This window comes from Micropterus salmoides, unplaced genomic scaffold (assembly GCF_014851395.1).
Source record: "Micropterus salmoides isolate LMB-PRFRI ecotype aquatic unplaced genomic scaffold, ASM1485139v1 Ms_hic_scaffold_16, whole genome shotgun sequence".
NCBI lineage: Eukaryota > Metazoa > Chordata > Actinopteri > Centrarchiformes > Centrarchidae > Micropterus > Micropterus salmoides.
The window spans coordinates 23876240-23895972 of record NW_024040707.1 but is presented as its reverse complement, the minus strand read 5'-3'; the positions used below and the strand labels follow the sequence as shown (position 1 = coordinate 23895972).

At 42.8% G+C, this 19733-nt stretch overlaps 2 protein-coding genes across 4 annotated transcripts; both read left to right on the top strand.

Moving 5' to 3' along the window:
- The first annotated feature begins 156 nt into the window (after positions 1 to 156).
- On the top strand, positions 157 to 7325 carry wdr6 (WD repeat domain 6). 3 transcript variants are annotated; one of them, XM_038723405.1, is made up of 7 exons: positions 157 to 273; positions 528 to 642; positions 1555 to 1719; positions 1950 to 4797; positions 5491 to 5568; positions 5802 to 5918; positions 6174 to 7325. In XM_038723405.1, exons 2-7 carry the CDS (start codon positions 573 to 575, stop codon positions 7180 to 7182), a joined length of 4287 nt encoding a protein of 1428 aa, XP_038579333.1. In that variant the 5' UTR covers positions 157 to 273; positions 528 to 572; the 3' UTR covers positions 7183 to 7325. The 3 variants fall into 3 exon arrangements, with proteins under 3 accessions (XP_038579333.1, XP_038579334.1, XP_038579335.1); XM_038723406.1 differs by having other exon boundaries at positions 157 to 277; XM_038723407.1 differs by having other exon boundaries at positions 161 to 251.
- Positions 7326 to 7459: 134 nt separating this feature from the next.
- LOC119905966 (leucine-rich repeat extensin-like protein 5) lies at positions 7460 to 10077 on the top strand. Its single transcript, XM_038723408.1, has 2 exons — positions 7460 to 8823; positions 8898 to 10077. The coding sequence occupies exon 2, from the start codon at positions 9006 to 9008 to the stop codon at positions 9846 to 9848; it is 843 nt and encodes a 280-aa protein (XP_038579336.1). The 5' UTR covers positions 7460 to 8823; positions 8898 to 9005; the 3' UTR covers positions 9849 to 10077.
- Positions 10078 to 19733: the final 9656 nt, after the last annotated feature.

Here is a 19733-nt window from a genome sequence, read left to right as displayed (position 1 = left end):
AAATTCCTGACTGATGCAAACCAACCTATTTTTTCAATAAACGCAGCACAACTCAACAGCAGTCGGTCACGTGTGTGGCTTTCTCCAATACAAATACGGCTAAGCTTTTTCTCCACCAATCAATGTTCAGGAAGCGAGCAGTGTGGTCTGATTGGTTTAAACCGTTGCACTGAAAGGACGGAAACACATGGTTGCCGTATTGCGGGTCGTGGATGCAAATAACAATGTTATAAAGCAGATTTGAAACGCATGTATGTGGCGTTGAGTGTTTTTGTAAGTAAGTAAACTAGGTAGCGGCATTGACATTGACCTAGAAAGATTACTTTTCATGACATGTACATACAAATAACACGAGAAGCGCTCCTGCTGTTAGCTTGTTTTGCTAAGCGAAAGCCTAATAGTAACTGGAGTCAACGCTGACTTCATTAACATTTTTATATTTAAAATGCCAGCCAACCACACCATACCTGTCATAGTCTCCGGTCCAACGATCTTTCAAAAGTGTGTTGTAACTTTATATCTTTCAGGGACCAATGACAATGTGTCCTGAATGAAAGTTAATTAATTAAGCGATGGAGTCAGCAGCCCTGGTAGCTCCAGTCACAGCTCTGGAGTTCCTTCAGGATGCATTTCTTCTGACAGGTAGGCAACAGCAGTGTTGGGAATCAATATAAAAGTAACATTTCTAGAGTGAACATCACAGGTTGTCCCAGCCATATTGGTTGTACATTTTTGTCTTACTATAAATGCAGGGGTAGGACAGTTTATGCTTTAAATGTGGTTTGTCATATGCATCCAGTTTTGTGATGGGGAGTGTGTCTCTTCTGTTGATGCTTATTTTGAAGAAGACAGAACACTGTAAAGGATCACTAGTGATATGAAGCTTTTGGGCTTTCTTTATATTTATGCCTAAAAATATTTTAAGGTTGCTACAGGGCTTCAAACAATGCCAGAAAAGTTGCATCTGGTGGCTTGTAAAACTGACAGCAGCTGAGGCACTACAACACCTTTTTGGTGTTAATACTTTTAGTCTCATATCCAAGAAGCCTGGGTGTTATATTTAAATCTGTAAGAAGTTCTGCGTTAAATGTAGACACTATTGTGCAATATGTTACAGTAAAATAATTGGTAAATGTATTGTCTAAACAGCCTAGATATTAAATATTTCTTCTGACATGAAATATTAATGACTGTTTTGGTGTAGCGTAGGTCCAGTGTCACTTCATGATTGATATTTACATGTTGTATGAGTCACAATGTAATGTATTACTTTTGTTACATTATTACTTGGTATTAGGTGGAAAGGTTATGTATTTATGGTGTACATCTCCATATATCTACATTTTTCTCCTCTCTTCTTATCCTACTAATATTTTAATGAGTTTAGTCAAACTGAATGAATCGTTTTCTGAAGCACTAGTGACATTTGAAGCTTCATCAGTCACATGGACACAAGCTCCAACGCAGTGTATAGAAACAGTGCGGTTCACATGCTTTGGAGCTTCGTACCATCTGCCCATCTCTACTAAGTTTTCTGTTACTCTTGCCTGGCAGGTGAGGGTCCAGTCTTGACGGTGTACAGTCTCCAGCCTCGCCCTAAAGCCTGTGTCTCACAGAGTGTGCTCCAACACAACAGAATCCATGGAATAAGACCTAGAAGTGTGGTGACTGTCACAGCAGAGAGCTTTGCCACAAGAAGCTATGGGGAGGAGAAAGATGGTTAGCACGCAAATATGTTTGTTTTCACTAATTTCTTCTTTTGTGTTCACAGAGGTTGGTTTATTTCTTCACTTCTGTCCGGATGTATAAAAAATTGACTAGTTGATTTGAGTGAAATGAGATGTACGGATAGCCCTGTTGGATGGTAAAGAGTTTGAACTCACTGACAGCCCTCTAGTTATTTTTAACATATGTTATTTTTGTATTTATTCACTCTCATAAATTCACAGAATTGTTTCCCGAATCCCCAGAACTGAGCTCAACCTCTAAGTCCAACTTCTATGATCTAGCAGTGTTTGGAGGCAAGGCTGTGAGGCTGGTGAGGTTCCGGTATGGGGATCATCTGCGTATGGAGATTATGGGTCCCCTCATAAAGCTGCAGGACTGGGCTCTGGATGTCCGCTGGCTCTTTGGAGACCAACACTCATTGCTCTGTGTGGCTGTTGCCCACAATAGTGCTCTTCTCCTGGATGTCAGTACAGGAAATGCCCTGGTTCAGCGCTCCTGTCTCGAGGGGTGTCTGCTGTACTCTGCCCTCCTTCTGGTACATGATTCCTGGGCAGATACAGTCATAGTAGGAGGGACTGTTTTCAACCAGCTGGTTCTCTGGAAGCCAGGAGAAGGAGACAAAAATAGCGACTCTGAGCAGAAAGCTCCAGTTGAGAGACGTCTGCTGGGCCACAGCGGGGTCATCTTCAGCATCTCTTACCTCCAGGAGAAAGGATGGCTGGCTTCAGCCTCTGATGACCGCAGTGTAAGGGTGTGGGGTATTGGCGCTTTAGGGGGCCCTGGAGGAAAATGTGGGGACTTGAACCCAGCTTGTTTAAGGGTTCTATATGGACACCAGGCTAGAGTGTTCTCAGTGCATCTCTCCCCAGGGACAGTGTTCAGTGCTGGGGAAGACGGGGCCTGTTTAGTCTGGGACTGGGCTGGAGGTGGCAAGGTGGTTCGTACTTTGAAGGGACACCGAGCAGGGGGGGTTCGTGCACTTGCAGTCAGTGATGGAACAGGAGATAAAGGGAGATGGGTGGCTACAGGGGGTGCTGATGGAGGGGTGAGGTTGTGGAGGGTGGAAGGGAGTGAGGAGAGGAAGGAGAGAGTGGAGGATGCAGTGACAGAGAAGATAAGTGACCTGAAATTTCCTGGTCCAGGCTCGCCTAAGGTGGTTTGTATAGCTGGGGAAGGGGATGAAAATGCAAGTTGGAGTCAAAGTACGTTTGTGGTTTGCACTGACCAAGGAAAAGTTTACCAGTACAGCAAAAGTCAGTGGGAGATGGTCTGGCAAGGGACACCAGAGTTTCAGTGTTATTGTGTGATGGAAACAATAACTGTCAATGTGAAAGACTCAACAGCCAAAGTTAATTTGTGTGCTGTCGGAAACCTCAGTGGGTCCATACAGGTCTTCCCCATCTCTCATCCTCAGTGTGGGATTCTTCTCACAGGTGGATCAAGGAAGATCCATAGTCTTATTTGGCAAAAGGCAAAACAAAGCTTGTATTTGCTAGCATCAGGCGCTGAAGGACTTGTCCATCGCTGGCGTATAGAAGTAAAATTAGATGAAAACCGTTCCTTGGCTCTCAGTGTAAATTCCCTTCCACCTTTCCTCCTTCCCCCCTGTGCCAAACGCTGGCTGACTGCTGCAGTGTCCCTCCACTCCACACCATGGGGGCTGTTGTGGGTGTGTGGGGACAGGAGAGGGTCTCTGCTTTTGTTACCAGAAGGACAAAAAAGGGAGCCAAAGTTGGGAGATCACAAAAGTATGGACGAAGGCTTGCTGACAAGCAAGAAACAAAACGATGACGAAGGTGTTGAAGCTGAGGAAAATGGAAGAGGTCAAGACAGAAAAAGAGAAATGATGGAGGAGAGAGAAAGAAATGAAGTGGGTGAACTAACACTGCACCCACTGAGCTGCCTGTTTGGAGTGCATGGAAAGCAGGGTGTAACTTCAGTGTGTGAATACCAGGGACTGTTCTACAGCACCGGCAGGGACGGCTGTGTGAGGATCTTCAGAGTGCGTCCAACACCGCCAGAAAAACCTGAAGAAAAGAGTAGTGGAACGAACAAGGGAGGACTTCAGCTGGAGGTTCTCAGAATCCAGCGGGCCTGCAAGGGCATGGAGTGGCTGGAGAGGGTCTTGATTCTTGAACCTGAAATTCCAGTGGAAGAGGAGGAAGAGCTGGAAGAGGAATGTAAGAACCACTACAAGACAAAGACACACAATTTGACAGAAAATATAGAGGTTACAGGGGAGGACAAAGAGGAGGGGAGCTCTAGAGAAGAAAAAAAAACAGAGAACAAGGCAAGAGAAGCCAGGTTTGTCATCATTGGCTTTCATGCTGTCCACTTTGTAGTTTGGGACCCTGTAAGGCACGAGAGGCTGTTAGCAGTGCCTTGTGGTGGGGGGCATCGCTCTTGGAGTCTCTGGCCGTCCCACAAAGGGTTTTGGCCCGGATATGGCACTCTGGTCTTCATCAAACAGGGGGCCGTCCTGGCTTTGCAGCCCCCTGGAGAGACACCAAGCTGTGCTGGGAAGGCTGGTAGGAATGGAGGATGGGGCCTGAGAGAGGGCGTCCATGGGAGAGGGATCACGTGTGTATGCAGGCTGGGGAGGATAAGGGGAGTTTGCTATGAGATTAAAACAATGAGTACAGGAAATTTGACCGAAATCGAGGGAAAGGATAGGCTCAAAGACGAAGTAACGGATGTGGAGAGAGAGAAAGGGCATTGGGAGATAGTGGTGACAGGAGGAGAGGACACTAGCTTAACTGTCCTGGCAATACATCCCAACTCTGGCAGCATCGAAGTTCTCGCAGTTATTACTGACCACATCTCGAGCGTTCGAACGGTGACAGCGGTAACACACCCAGTGGGAGGGAGTGAAAACCCAGCTCTCTCTGCCCTGCTCGTGTCAGCTGGTGGGCGAGCTCAAATACAGTGTTACCGGCTGTTGATCGGCTGGGACAGGCAGAGGCTGGTTCCCTCCTGCCAGGTGATCCAGGTGGCCAGTCATCGATTGGACAAACAGTGGGAGAGGAGGCGGAACCGTCACAAGACGGTGAAAATGGACGCAGAAACAAGGCAAGTGAATCGTTATAATGTAGGCGGTAGGGCTTGGCAATAAAACAATAATGATAATTATTGCAATATAATTTTCTTCAATATCAATATAATGTTCAAGATATCGTCAATAAATATTTGGTTTAATTCATTTGAATCACGGACAAATTAGCTCTTACTTTTTTTATTAAAATATTTATTTTATTGAGGAAAAGGGACTGAAAAAAGATTTACTAATCAAATTTGTTGAAAAAGATTTAATCAAAATAGTTTTAAACGTTCAACCTCAGATTTGCTAAGTGATCCACTGTTTGGCATCAAGAGTTTTTGTCACATTTTGGTCATTAAGAAAAGTTTAACCACATAATTAACCATCTGGTTTCTTCAGTTTTCACTCGGGAGCAAATATCAGCCTTTAAACTTGATTTGACATCTATCCTGATATTTATCGATATCGAATGATATGAAATGTTTTTATCGTGATAACATTTTTGGCTGTGTCGCCCAGCCCTAATAGGAGGCATGAACAGAAATTGATAATGCTTAAAGAAGTTGAGTCAGTTTGTGCACATATGTAAAGGGAATTTCATTAACCAAGAGACTGACTTGTTCTTTATGAATACTTAATGTCTACCTACTTTGAAATGTTTTTTCCCTCCTTCCTATGTCCTTTCTTTACTCCAGTAGCCTTACCAGTTGTGTTTGTGTTTTCAGGTACATGTCTGTAGCGGTAGTGGATGAGAAGACCGACGGGGGACCTCTGGCTCTGGCCTGCAGCGACGGAGCTCTCAGGTAGGTGTCCATCACAAAATGAAAACTTTTCCACACATCTGAAACCTCCGTCTTTGAGAAGGAGTATAAAAACAGAATGTCTTCCTACTGTTTTAATGCTCTCTTTGCTTTAGTAACTGAAAACTGTGGTTGTTACAGAACAGAGGATGTATGTTGAAATGCATTGTCACTTGTCAAAATACAGCTTGAATGTGGCTGATGATATTTCCTCTAATCCGTGTGTTCCGTTTCAGATTGTTCTCAGTCAGTGACGTTAAATGTCAAATTGATTTGTTGTGGGAGACATTTTATCACCAGCGCTGTGTGCTCAGTGTTGCCTCCTGCAGCCTGGAGGATGGAAAAGGCAGAAGGTGAGCCAGTGTTTGTTCCATGTTTTTATTTCCAGAAACTGAAATGAATGTGAACTTTTATTATGCTTTTAAACATATTTGTATCATTTTAAAGCACACTGTTTTAGAGAAGAGTAATAACTGGCAGATCAAATATAGGAATGCAGTATTGAGAGCCAGATTTAGTTTATTTAGGTAATTTACTCTCTCTTTTTGTTTAGGGAAATTATGAGGAAAGCAATCACATGTACATGTTTGTGTTAACGTCTCTCTCAGGTATAAGCTGCTGTTCAGTGCTGCAACAGATGGCAAAATTGCAGTGTGGGATTTGACTGAAGCTTCTTGCTTATCGGCTGGTACTTCGAGCAATGCTCCAACTCCACCAATCCCATGCCTCGACATTCCCGCCCATCAGAGTGGCATCAACTCATTGGCTGTTTGGACAGAGAAACTAGGACAACAAGAGGGCGGATGCCTGGTAACTGTTGCTAGCGGAGGGGATGATGGGCAGCTGACAGTGTCCACAATTAGGGTGCAGTACCCAGAAGAAGGGAAGACTGGGGGCAGCAGAGGGTTTTCTCAGATTTCTGAGCCCCAGATTTCTCTACAAACCCAGTTCCAAACCCCAAATCAGCTTCATCTTCAACTTCACTCCCAGTCCCACATCCCGTTGGCTCACGCTGCCCCTTTGACCGCCCTGGAACTCCTGAGCCCAGGCCTCGTGGTCTCCACTTCTTCAGATCAGCGGGTTTGCCTGTGGAGAGTTGGCAGTACCGGTATCAGCCAGATTGGGGCGCTGTGCTCCCACATTGCTGATGCTGCAGGTCTCGCAGTGTGGGAGGGGCAGATGATAAACAAGGAGGAAGGAGCTAAAAAGAGGAAAACACGTTTTAAGTCGGGGCAGGAGATTGCAATTTGGAGAGGGACAGGGAGTGAGACTGGATTAAGAACGATGTGTAAGACAGCAGAGGGTAAGACAGATGGGACATCCAATAAGGATAAGGAAAGAGCTGATGAGGCCGAGGGTGGAGAACCTGTTGAAGGCATGGGCGAGACAGGTGACCCAGTTTGTAAGACCAGGGATGAGAAGGGAGGTGAGACAGCTGGTGAGAGTAGAAATCAAACAGAGACTGACATCGTGGGTGAGACAGAGAGTGAGGTAAATGCTGAGACAGGTTTTAAGGTGTCCTGTGAGAGCAAGAAAAGAGAGAGAGAAAAGACAGGATGGGTGCTGGTCTGTGGTCAGGGCTTCCAGTTACTACGACTCAGAAATACAGAGATGTAAGTGGAATCAAAAGATAGCAGCCAGTCACTTTCTTAATAGAGACATTTTGTAAAATTATTTATGAAATATCTGTAAAATCTCTTGATTGCAGAAATATGATATCAATGTTTTTTTTAAATAAAGTTTATTCTCCAGCTTTCTTACATGGCAGTTTGTAAGCCATTTATTCCTTATCTTGTCCAATAAGGATTTAATTTTAAAAAAAAGCAATAAGAAAAATATTGTCTGTTTCTGAAAGGGAGACAATAGTTTCAGTAGGAATATCACCAACAACAACATCAAAATTTCTGGTATCCTGAAGAACAAAAAAATGGAATTAGAAATGTTGTTTTATATGTATAGTTAAAATGCCACTGCCTAACACCTGCGTCTGATGTGCTTTTTAGCAAGGCTAAAGGAAAAATAAGCTCTTCACTAAAACAATCTGGAGTGTTTTAGTGAAGAGCTTATTTTTCCCCAGTCACACATGCCCACAAAAAGCATCATGATGATGATCAGTGATGATATACATAAAAAAGTTGGTTCTCACTTGAAAGGGGTTGTCTGGGCGTTTAGACTTGGTATTATGTTGAGGGTTACAATTCATTTAAGGGCAGAGGTTAGGAGTGTAGCTTTGACCGTTAAGGTAACAGTGGCAAGGAAATTATTTTACTCAGTGATGGTCCTCACATGTATAGAAGTACCTAATTGTATGTCAGTCAGTATTTTTATTGCAGCTAATTGGTTTTCTAGTCACACTTTGTGTTAACAGAACTGTTCACCGTGTGTATTAGTAAAATACATAAAACATGCTTGTGCACGTGTGACTGCATGCCAGTTTTATGTATCCAGCCGCAGAGTTAGTGTGTAACTAAAAAACTGCAACAAAACACCGCTGGAGTGACCAAAAGCATGCTGTCTGTAATCATAAGTGATATAATTTGGGAAGACATAATTACAGAATGGGAAATGTTGAAATGGATGTATAACCAAATGTGATTCAAGTCTCACTAAAGAGCAACACAGAGATGACCCGAGACAGATTAAATGGCTTAAGTTACTTATTAAAAAAACAGGAAACATCTAGTTTTACAGGAGATTAGAAAGATGCTGAGACCAGCCCTGTAGCCATGGGTGTGCCCGGATGTACCTGTGCCATCTAAATGTAAAAGGTGGCACATTCAGCATAATTATAAAAAACAGTAATATTTCTTACACTATTGAAATTAATTTGAAAAAGATATACTAATTGACGGAGAGACTGTCACCTGCAATGAAAGTTCAAATGAGTGTGGGGTGGGCAGTGTTTGCGCTGCCTTTATGGTTAAATTTTCCTTGGCCATTTTCACCTCCATTAGGCATTTATGGTAGCCATCCACAATGTTTTGGCAAGCTTCTGGTTGAATTTTTGACGGATATGGTGCAGATCAGCAGAATTTGTTGGCTTTCTGACTCGGACTTGTTTCTTCAGCAAAGCACAGATGTTCTCGATGGGGTTAAAGTCAGGACCCTGCGAAGTCCATTCTAAAACGTAAATTATAGCCTGTGTTAGCCATTCCTTTGCCACTTTTGATGTGTGTTTGTGTCCTTTAGAAGCACCCACTTGCATCTGAGACCCATGCTTCTGGCTGAGGAGTTAAGCTTTTCCCGAAGAATTTGGAGGTAATCCTCTATCTTCATTATCCCATTCAGTTTCTGTTGGTCCATTAGCAGCAAAGCATAACTTTATTCCTCAGTCTCCAGAGGAGTCCAACAACTGGCTGACAGAGAAACAGGGATCTGAGGCCAACGGGACGCAAACTAGTCCTCCCAAGCCAACCAGGAAATGCCTCCCTCGGACTCCAATGCACAAACTAACGCCCAGGAGCCCCCCCAGAGACCCTGCAAAGAAAAAAACAACGCATCAACGCCCCACAATCCCATCGCAGCCCTCCGGACCGGGGAGCTCCCCGCTGCCAGGGAGCGATAACGCAGGAAAACCAGGGCCTACAGTCCCCCAGCCCAGCCGGGGGGCATCCCCCCCCAGAGTGCAGGCAGAGCCAGCAGCCCCCGAGCTCCGTAAACCTGAGGCCGGTCCCGGCCCCGGACAGGGGCACAGCCTCCCCAGTCAACCACCCCCAAGGAAGAGGTCCAAAACCCACCCCAACAACACCGTTCATGTGCCCAAGGGATTCATGAATGCCCCCACTGTGAGAGAGGCGGCAGGGAGAAGCAGTGGGAGCCCCACCCCTGCCGAAGAGGGCCCCGGCGAGGAGAGGAGATCATGGTCCCCCAGGCCCAGGGACACACCACCTGCCCCAGAAATGAGCAAAAGCCAAAGGCTTGGATTGGATTGTGAAGTGTTGTATGGTGGATTAAAGACAAGGTCAGTGGTAACTAAGGTGCATGCCAACCAACATCACCCCGCTACCCACATCGCACGCTCACCACCAGACAGAAACCCACCGCAAGCATCCTCCCCTGCCTTCCCCTCCGCCATGCCCGCTCCCTCCAACCCGCCTGGAACCACACACAGGACCCACACACAGGGACCCACAGGGAGCCAGCCAAGCACAGAGTCCCACCACATCTGCACAGAGCGCGAGCCAAAACCGGAACAGGTTTACGTATCAACACTGTTGTGTTACAAGTCACAGTCTTTTTTTTTTTTTTTCGGTCTAACCTGGGAAAGTCAGATCGCCATGTGAAAGCACACACGGTTCACGTTTATTGCGGGATCTCTGTGTGAAAGCAGCTAATTTTTTCTGGGGATGCCATTACAATATGAAAGACAACATCCTGGGAGAGGGCGAGAGGGCAATCAGCCAGGATGTTGGAAATCTTTTCCATAATATCGGTCACCTTTGTGCCTGGAAAGCTTTTTTGTTTTCTTAACATTTCTCATGATTGAATCTCCAATAAAGAGCGTGGATGGTCGGAGTGTTGAATACATTTTATATAGCATTTAGCCATGACGTTTGAATATTCCAAATTCCTAGCTTGATAATTACTAAATACTAGGGTAATGTATAACATGTTTATTAGAATAATGTTTGAGGTGTTAAGTGATAGATGAGGTTCAGTGCTCTCGCTCAGCCTGTTGCTCTCAGGCTGCAGCCTTCACATTTTTGTAAAGAACACACACACACATACCTCACATTGTACAATGACACACACCCAGCCATTAAAACAGTGTTGCTAATTGGCCGGAGAGGAAGTTGGTGTGAGAACCATCAAAATTAATTAGAAACAGTATCAGCTTTATTGCCAGGTATGTGTACACATACGAGGAATTTGATTATGGATTGTACATTGCTCAAGATGTGCTAACTAATACAAAAATACAAAATCGCAGTAAAAAAATCTGACTTCAGTGTAGACAACACAAATATACACACTATGAACAAAAATAATATAGACATTGACAAATAGTGCAGTGAGCAGACTGCTAGGGATGCTGGAATAAATAAGTAAGTATTTTGTGCAGGAGTAATGACTTGAGGTAGGTGGATTTGGTACACAGTATCTACAATATGACAATATAACATTACAACAGCACTGAAATAGAGAAGTGTTAGCCAGTAAATAGGTGGCTGATTAGAGGCAGAGTTACTGGGTTATTAGAATTGTTCCTGACACTGAGTCAGAAATCAGACTGATGGCTTGTGGGAAGAAACTGTTCCTAAGTCTGTTAGTTTTGCCGTACAGTGCTCTGTAGCGCCTACCAGAGGGGAGAGGCTGGAACAGGTTGTGTCCGGGGTGAGATGGATCTGCAGTGACGTTTCCTGACTCTGGAAATGTATAAGTCCTGAATGGAGGGCAGGTTGGCACAGATTATTTTTTCTGCAGTCCTGACTGTCCGTTGTAGTCTGTTCCTGTCCTTTTTGGTGGCAGATCCAAACCAGACAGTGATGGAGGTGCAGAGAACAGACTGAATGATGGCTGTGTAGAAGTGGGTCAGCAGGTCCTTAGGCAGGTTGAGCTTCCTGTGCTGGCTCGTCCTCTGCTGGACCTTCTTGATAATGGTGTCCGTGTTGGGAAATAGACACTCCCCTCCGGCCGGAGGCTGTGGTCCATCAGGACCAAAACCTCACGCAGCATGAACAATTTCTTCCTGTCTGCAGCTAGCCAATCAACAAGACCCAGAACCCCCACTGACAGCTGACCCCTCATGTCCTGAGCTCAAGGGCCTATCATAACAGCCTGCACTGGGGCCAGTTGTTACCTTACGCTACTGTTCCTGGCAAACTTAATGGCTAAGCGAGTGTACGTGACTGTATCCTTGCAGACACTTCAGGAAGGGCAAAGGTGACAATAACAAGACACTTAATTAAACTGTCACTAGTTGCTGGGAAAACCGGAACAAATGAGTTCATAAAAAAAACTGGTTAATGACCCCAGATAACACCAATACTGGAAAACACGAAGAAATACACAAACATACAAATCATATTGGGAGAAATGGGATGGTTATATAAGGGGGATAGGCTGGAACACACACATACACATAGGGAGGTTCCATATAAAATTTTATGTATTATGTTTAATAATTCAGTCGTGTCTTAAGATAAGCTCAGCTATGTTGTGTACTCTGTGATGTTTGCAATAAAGACTACACGTTGCCTGACTAAAGTTGACTAAAGTTTATTAAGTATATTGACTATATAAAACCTTCCACATAATTGGCGAACCAAGCCACAAGAAGACAAAGTTGGGGCCATCCTGGAACAGGGAGTCAGATCACCACCCTTGCAGACAGCAATCACACTGGCCACAGTACAGAAAAGGTAAGCAGAGCCTATGTTAAATCCTGCATTAGTGTTGTGACTGGTCTGTGGAGAGCTGTGACCGACCCCATTAAAAGGTTCTGTTCTGTTCAGTTCTGTGAAGTCCTCCTACACAAACCAGAAAATATTGGAAGTAATTTTTAAATAATTTAGAAAAATAATAAGTGGTGAAAAGAGAGCAGACGCATCTGAAAACTTGGCCTGCATATTGTGTGATTGCAATTCCTGTATGAGAAGCAAGTAATGTGCTAGAAAAAGATTGTGTCTAGGGTGTTTCTATATTTTTATTTTTAATTCCTGAGACACCGTGGTTACAGACATTACCGGGCAGCTTCCAGGTGAAAAGCACTGAATAAAAAACAAGATAATTTCTGTGTTTTATTGTATAAATAAATGTGGTGTAAAATGCAATTGCAACTATGTGAATAATGATGCATGTAACAGACCTCATGAATGTGGAAAAAACGCTGTATACGAGGCAACTTTCAGTTTATTGTATGCTGTGTAATTAATGCTGTATAAAAGGCAAACTGCAGATGACTTTGTAAATAACGGTGTCTAACGGATCACATGTGTGCAGAGGAATTCCTTCTTCTTCTTTGGGTTTTTTACGGCAGCTGGCGTCCATTGAGTTGCATTACTGCCACCTTCAGTTTTTATTTACCCTTTGCTTCCATTCATACTAAATCCGCCTATCTAATCCAGTCGCCCTCAGGAAACCAAATATCCATTTCCTACCCTCCACACTTTCTCCATACTCCAATAAACTTTTTACTGTATTATCTACCCGTCCTATTTTTTTAACTGTGTTATCATTTCTTGTCTTTCCTGAGTAAATTTCCTGCATGTTATAAGAATATGTTCTGCTGTTTCAGCCTCCTGACATTGTTCACACATTCCTGTAGGATGTTTTCCTGTAATTAAAAGTGTGCTGTTAAGATTACTATGCCCAATTCTCAGCCTACTTATTATCACTTGCTCTTTCCTCTTTGCTCCCCTACCTCTTGATATACCTACTTTGCTTTGGATTCCGTGTAAATGTCTCCCTTTTGTTGCATTATCCCAGCTCTGTTGCCATTGTTGATTTAAACTTCTCCACACTATTCCTTTCCCCTCTGATTTTGATAATTTAATGTTGACTTCAACATCTCCTTTTTTAACTGCTTCTTTTGCCACCTTATCTGCTTTCTCATTTCCCTGAATTCCCGAGTGTGCAGGGACCCACAGAAATATGAAATTTTTCCCCTGCCTAGCTATTCTTGAATTCATAAATAAGACTTCATAAAGCAAGTCCAGGTGACTTCTAGTTGTGCATGTCTTCATGCTTATAAGAGCTGACACAGAGTCACTACATATTAATATTTCCTTATCACTAATTTGTTCTGTCCATTCCAACGCTATCAATATGGCAAACAGTTCAAGTGCAAACACACTCAGACAATCAGATGTTCTTTTGCTAAGTTCTAACTGATACTTAGGAACAACAACTGCAGACCCTGTTGTATCTGTTTGCATGTCCTTTGACCCATCTGTGAAAATCTGAATACTTTCCTTATACTTACATTCCCTATAGCTATAATATACACTAGTTAAATCAGCAGTCTTATTATTGCGTTTAATCACAAGTAGTTCCAAATCTACACATGGTACTTCTAATTCCCAGACAGGTCTAATAGGCCACACCACATTTGCGCCAAACTCTTTATCATATACCCCTCTATCCCTTGCCATTTGCTCTCCTGTCCACCCAAAACTTGTTTTTTGTGTTGTCTGCTTCTCCCAGCATGTCTGCAGCACCCTTTTTGCTGGATGGCAATCTCCATGCCATCTTAAATTGACCCAATAATTAGCCCCCAGCTGCTTCCTCCTCAACCACAATGGCATTTCAACTGCTTCTACTTGGAGAGCACATACTGGGGAGGTTCTAACCGCTCCTATGCGCACTCTTAAAGCCCGAGCTTGTATAACATCCAGGTCTGCTAACACAGATTTGGCTGCCGAACTATATACAATACTTCCATAGTCTAACCTTGATCTTATTAAGGCTATATATATGTATTTCAGCGATGCTACATCCACTCCCCACCCCAATCCTGCAAGACACCTCATGACATTTATAACTTTTTTACACTTATCAACTACATATCTAATATGCTTCCTCCATGTTAATCTCACATCAAAATATACTCCCAAAAAATGAAAACTTTCGACTCTCTCTAAATTATTTCCATACAATTTCAAATACCATTCCCTGACTTTCTTTCTTGTGAAGAACATAACTTTTGTTTTTTCCACTGAAAACTTAAATCCCCATTTTGTTCCCCACTTTTCGACTTGATTAATTCCATCTTGCATTTTCTTAGCTACATATTCCACATTTCTCCCTCTTTTCCACAATGCTCCATCATCTGCAAACAATGATCTCCCCATATCCATTGGAATGTTTACAAATACATCATTTATCATAATGGAAAATAAAGTTGGACTTATTACACTCCCCTGAGGTGTCCCGTTCTCTACAGTATATTGGCTAGATAGTTCTGCTCCTATCTTCACCTGAATAGTTCTTTCATTTAAAAAGTCCATAATCCAATTGAACATTCTCCCTCCAACACCCATTAGGTTTAGTTTAATTAGCAATCCTTCCTTCCATAACATATCATATGCCTTTTCCACTTCGAAAAATACTGCAACCATTGTCTCTTTATTTACTTGGGCTTTCCTTATTTCATCTTCTAGTCCCAGCACTGGATCTATGGTACTCCTTCCCTTCCTGAAACCGCTTTGGTATGATGCCACCATTTCTCTTTCCTCCAAGAAGTATGTTAACCTCTCATTCACCATACGTTCCATTAATTTACAGATATGAGACGTCAAGGCAATTGGTCTATAGCTTCCAGGTCTGCTGGCATCTTTTCCAGGTTTCCTTATTGGAATTATTATAGCCTCCTTCCAACTCCCTGGTATTATTCCATCTACCCACACTCTGTTATACAACATCAATAATTTGTCCAGATTTTCTTCACTTAGATGCTTTATCATACAATAACATACTTCATCTTTCCCTGGCGCCGTCTGTCTTTGTCTAGTGCCCTTTTTAACGCTCCTATTGTAAAGGGGACATTCAGTCCATCCCCCACACTACTTTTCCTACCTAAAGCCTCCATATTTTCAGATTTTGTTTTCTCTCTACCTCTTCTACCTTCTTCCTGCATATTATTTGAGCTATGTACCGTAACAAAGGTTTTTGCCATTAGCTCTGCCTTCTCCCTATTTGTTACTGCTGTCTCATTACCCTCAACCAGAACCGGGTAACTCCATTCCCTCCTGTCACCCCCCCCCCCATCTTTTTTTTCATCCCCACACCTCCTCCAACTGAGTTGTGTTTCCGATAGAATCACAGTTCTTCCTCCATTGTGATCTTTTTTTCTGTCTTATTGTCCTTCTTACTACTGCCTGTGCTTGCTTGTATTGAATCAAATGTTGAAAGTTATGAGTTCTTTTAACTAGTTTAAATGCCATATTTCTATTTCTCACTGCTTCCTTGCACTCATCATTCCACCATGGTGCTACTTTCTGCCTTGTTCTGCCTTTGCTTTTAGGAATTGATTCTAGTGCCGCCAATATTATACCTTGCTTTAATTTACTGTCCAGTGTTTCTATGTTCATCCCTTCATTAATCTGACTTAAATATCTATCACTTACATCAAGAAATTTCTCCCAATTAGCCTTCTCAAAGATCCATTTCCCCTCTGTGTTCTCTATGACCAGTGGTGTTGCCATATTTATCTTGCACCAAACTGGATAATGATCACTCCTTCATGGTACACTGACCAATCACATACTGATGCCATGGAATTTGATACCAAAGTGAGATCTAACACAGATTCTTTTCCTGTATGTATATCTATCCTATTGTTACTGCCATTATTTAAGCATACTAAATTATTTTCATCAAGTAACTCTTCTATCACCTGACCATTCGTGTCTGTTCTATCACTACCCCATAATGTGTTATGTCCATTAAAATCTCCACACCAAACAATATTACTACTATTCTGCCCTTCTATCTCTTCCAGCTTCATTAAATCTAGTTTTTTGCACGGGTTATAATAATTCACAATCGTTACTGCTTTCCTTGCCCACACTTTCACTACCACGTACTCTTGTTCTCTTCCTATCCCTACAATCCTGTAAGGAATGCCCTGTTTTATAAAGGTGACACAACCCCCGCCTGCCCCCTCTATCCTATCTCGCCTCACAGTTACATACCCATGTAGAACAAACTCCAAGTTTGGCTTTAACCAGGATTCTTGGATACATACAATGTCTGGTTTTTCCCCCCTACTACCTATGAACTGTTTGAAGTCTTGCCCATTAGCTATCAAGCTTCTCGCGTTCCACTGAAGAATTAAAATTATTAGTGTTAGGACTATCATCCCACATATACTGTATTTTTGATGTCTTCTTTTTGGAGAGAAAGGAAGGGGAAGGAGTTGTCCTGCAGTGAAATCCTTCCTCCGCTGCTGGGCTGATGACCCTGGTGGAAACATGAGGCTTTGTCCAAAGCCCTCAAATAGTCTTCAAAAGTCTTCAGTCTTCGTCGCAACTTGAGTGAGAGAAAATCTTCAGAGTCCAATGATTCTTCAGTTGGTTTGGATGTTGTGGTTACCCTCTGTGGCTCGATCTCTTGAAGTCCCCTGAAGAAATCTCCAAAGTGTTCTCTAGTTGTTTGCTGCTCAAATCCCCGTCTCTTGTCTTGGGCTCTTGGTCCGGTGCAGTGATGGTCTTGCTCCGAGTCCGATGCCTCTGAGGTCTGCCGAGGAATAACCCCGATCTCACTCTGACTCCTCTTTATATATCCTACTCCGTAGCTGAGCCTCTTTGTCAAATCAGCCACCACCCTCTTTCTGTCTACGTGACTACTGTCACATAGCTTGTTCATCCTTAAATTCAGTTGGGCCAGAGATGTCCTTGTTTGGCCATTTCATTTCCCCTTGCTGACCCTTCTCTCCCAATGATTCATAGTCATGATGTCTTCACCCAAACTTAGTGACCTTTTGCACAGTTATTTAACCTTTACCCTAATTCTCCTTACTTTAACCATATTATGTTAAGATCAATTCAATTTATTAATCTTCAATATCAATGAGATATCCTGATTTTCAATCATCATATCATGTTTAATACCAAATATCTTTCTTTAAATAATTATTCAATATATTGCTTATATCATTGTTAAGCTCTGTGTTTTGCAGATGGAAGGATGTTGCACTTCCATTTTCTCACTCACTGTTGTTACTAAAGGGAGAAAGGCTCCAGTTTTCTTCTTTGCGACCTGATAGCAAGAGCGTTGGGATCTCAACTTATTTGACAGGATTCACTCCCTCTCCACACTTTCCATATTCGTGATCCCCCCCACATCTAGCACATTTCCTCTTTCCTTTGCATACTTTGGCTATGTCCAAACTCCTGGCAGTTGAATCATCTCATAGGTTTTGGTATGTATTCCCTTACATTATATCTCACAAAGCCGCAGTAAACCTCCTTTGGAATCACCTTTTCTCCAAACTCTACCAACACAGTTTCAGTCTCAATTTTCTCTATTCCTCTTGTCATTCTTTTCACACTCTTAACTGATCCCTCCCTCACTTTCAGGTTCTCCATTAGCTCCCTCATACTGACATTTAGAGAAACTCCAGATATCACCCCTTTGCTACCATTGATTCTTTGTTCTCCAACTCTTACAAACTTAGACACTTTGATTTTTCCAATGATAGTCATCCTCTTTGCTTTCACCACCTGTTCTTCACTACTACACCCTATTAGCAAGTTTCCATCTCCTAATACTTTTGCATGATTTACTTCCCCCACTTGCCCTCGAATGATTTTTGTTAGTTTCAATGGATCGATTTTCTTTACTCCCCCCTCCCCCTACAATCTTATCACTACATTAAGCACTCCTGCCTTTGGATTCTTCCTCTCACTTTCTCCTCCCTCACTTTCTACTTTGCTTAGACTAGTTGTATTTTTCTTTCTCTTAAACCTACCTGCGTTCCTGTTCTCTCTCCTTCCTCCCCCCTCATCTACGTAATTTCCCTCTTCCTCACTAAACTCCATACTGTTACTATCATCTGTCTCCCTCCCTGCCATTCTGTCGGAGTTTGTAAGGAACCCGGCAGGACTACTGTTCCGGACCTATACAGGCCGTCGGTCTATAGTCCTGCACAGTGTTCCCCACAAAACCCAATTTTACGGTTAGAAAATCGAAATATTCGCTACTTCAACTGGTATACTCAATTTCAAACTCCGCGCCAAACAAACAAATCCCTCCGGAACCACTCCTCGTCTCTCCGCAGAGGAATTCGTCTCACCCCCTCCTTTTTGTCTGCACCTGGATTGTGTGTGTATGTGTGTCTCACCTTGTGGTCATGGTGTGTGTGTGTGAAGAGACAGGCAAGACATGTAGTGTGTGTAAAACTCTGCTCTCCTGTGTGCGTGTGTGCATGCATGGGCAAGCTGCATGTGTATGGGGTTAGAACAGTGACATTTAAAATAAAATTTGGTAATGAAAAAAACACCAGAACTGAGAAAGGAAACACTGGCATTTAAAACTTTTGTATTGGAAAAAGTATTATTATAGTAGTAGCCTCTATGTATGGCACTAAAAATGTTTCACTAAAAAATAAAACTTCACGCATTCAAAATAATTTCATTTTATTTTTATATTTTTTGCTTTTTGATGTGTTTTTCGATGACAATCTTCAGATTTTTTCTTCTTTTTTCAGTGAAAGTTTTTTTAAGCTGTCAGGTTTTTTCTCAGTGTCACTGATTTTCAGTTTCAACTTTCTGTTGCTGTCACAAGTCTACAAAAATGCAACAAAGCCATAGATCATAGCCATAGTTCAATAAGAAAAGAGTTAGAAAAGGCTTTTCCTGGGCTAACAGAAGGAAGAGAGTGAAGGAGTGATAGGAGGTGTTTATCATCAACTGACAGAATCTGAGAAGGAAGAAAAAGGTGGTGAGGCAAAGGTGTGCCAGATGACACTGCAAGGAGATGATAAAGAATGGAGAGAAGTCCAAGTGATATCAGAACAGGCCAAAAACTGCCAAAATAAGAGCAAAAATGGAGAAAAGCAGGAAGAAGAAGGGGTAGACAGGATATGGCATCCAAATGTGGCCAGAAGACACGTTGTTTATAGACATTTCTGAATTAGCTGGACAGCTGCCAGAAATCTGCCAGAGAGCTCAGAAATGGATCACTTGCTTTGAATAAAAACAGCAGGCCAACAGCAGACTATAGATGACATTAAGGCAATCCCTGCCCAGGTGCCAAGACGCCATGACCGTATTCAGGGTGCAATTTGCGGGGGAGGGGATGCGTGTGATTTCCCCCTGTCTGCTTTATATATCCCTGCCTCTGCTGAATAATTTTTATCTCCGGTGGGGACAACATTTATTCCCCCCTCAGGGTGATCAATGCTGCTTCACTAGTGATGCAACGGATCACAAAACTCACAGTTTGGATTGATCCGTTGTCAGGGTTAAATTTATTTTAAAATACTGCACTTTGAATCTGAAGCTTCCTCTCTCTATATGTAGATAATCACCACTCTTTAGTCTTGCTACAAGCTCACACAGTTCACCATGTAGAGCAAAACAAGAAGAAAGAGGAGGAAGCTAAAAAGGACACTGAGAACATAATGCAGCAACTCTACAAAACACAGTTGGGAGAACTACAAAATAATAACAAAAAGAGAAAGCAGTGGAAATGCAAGCCATGGTGGTACCAGTCCCCAACAGCCG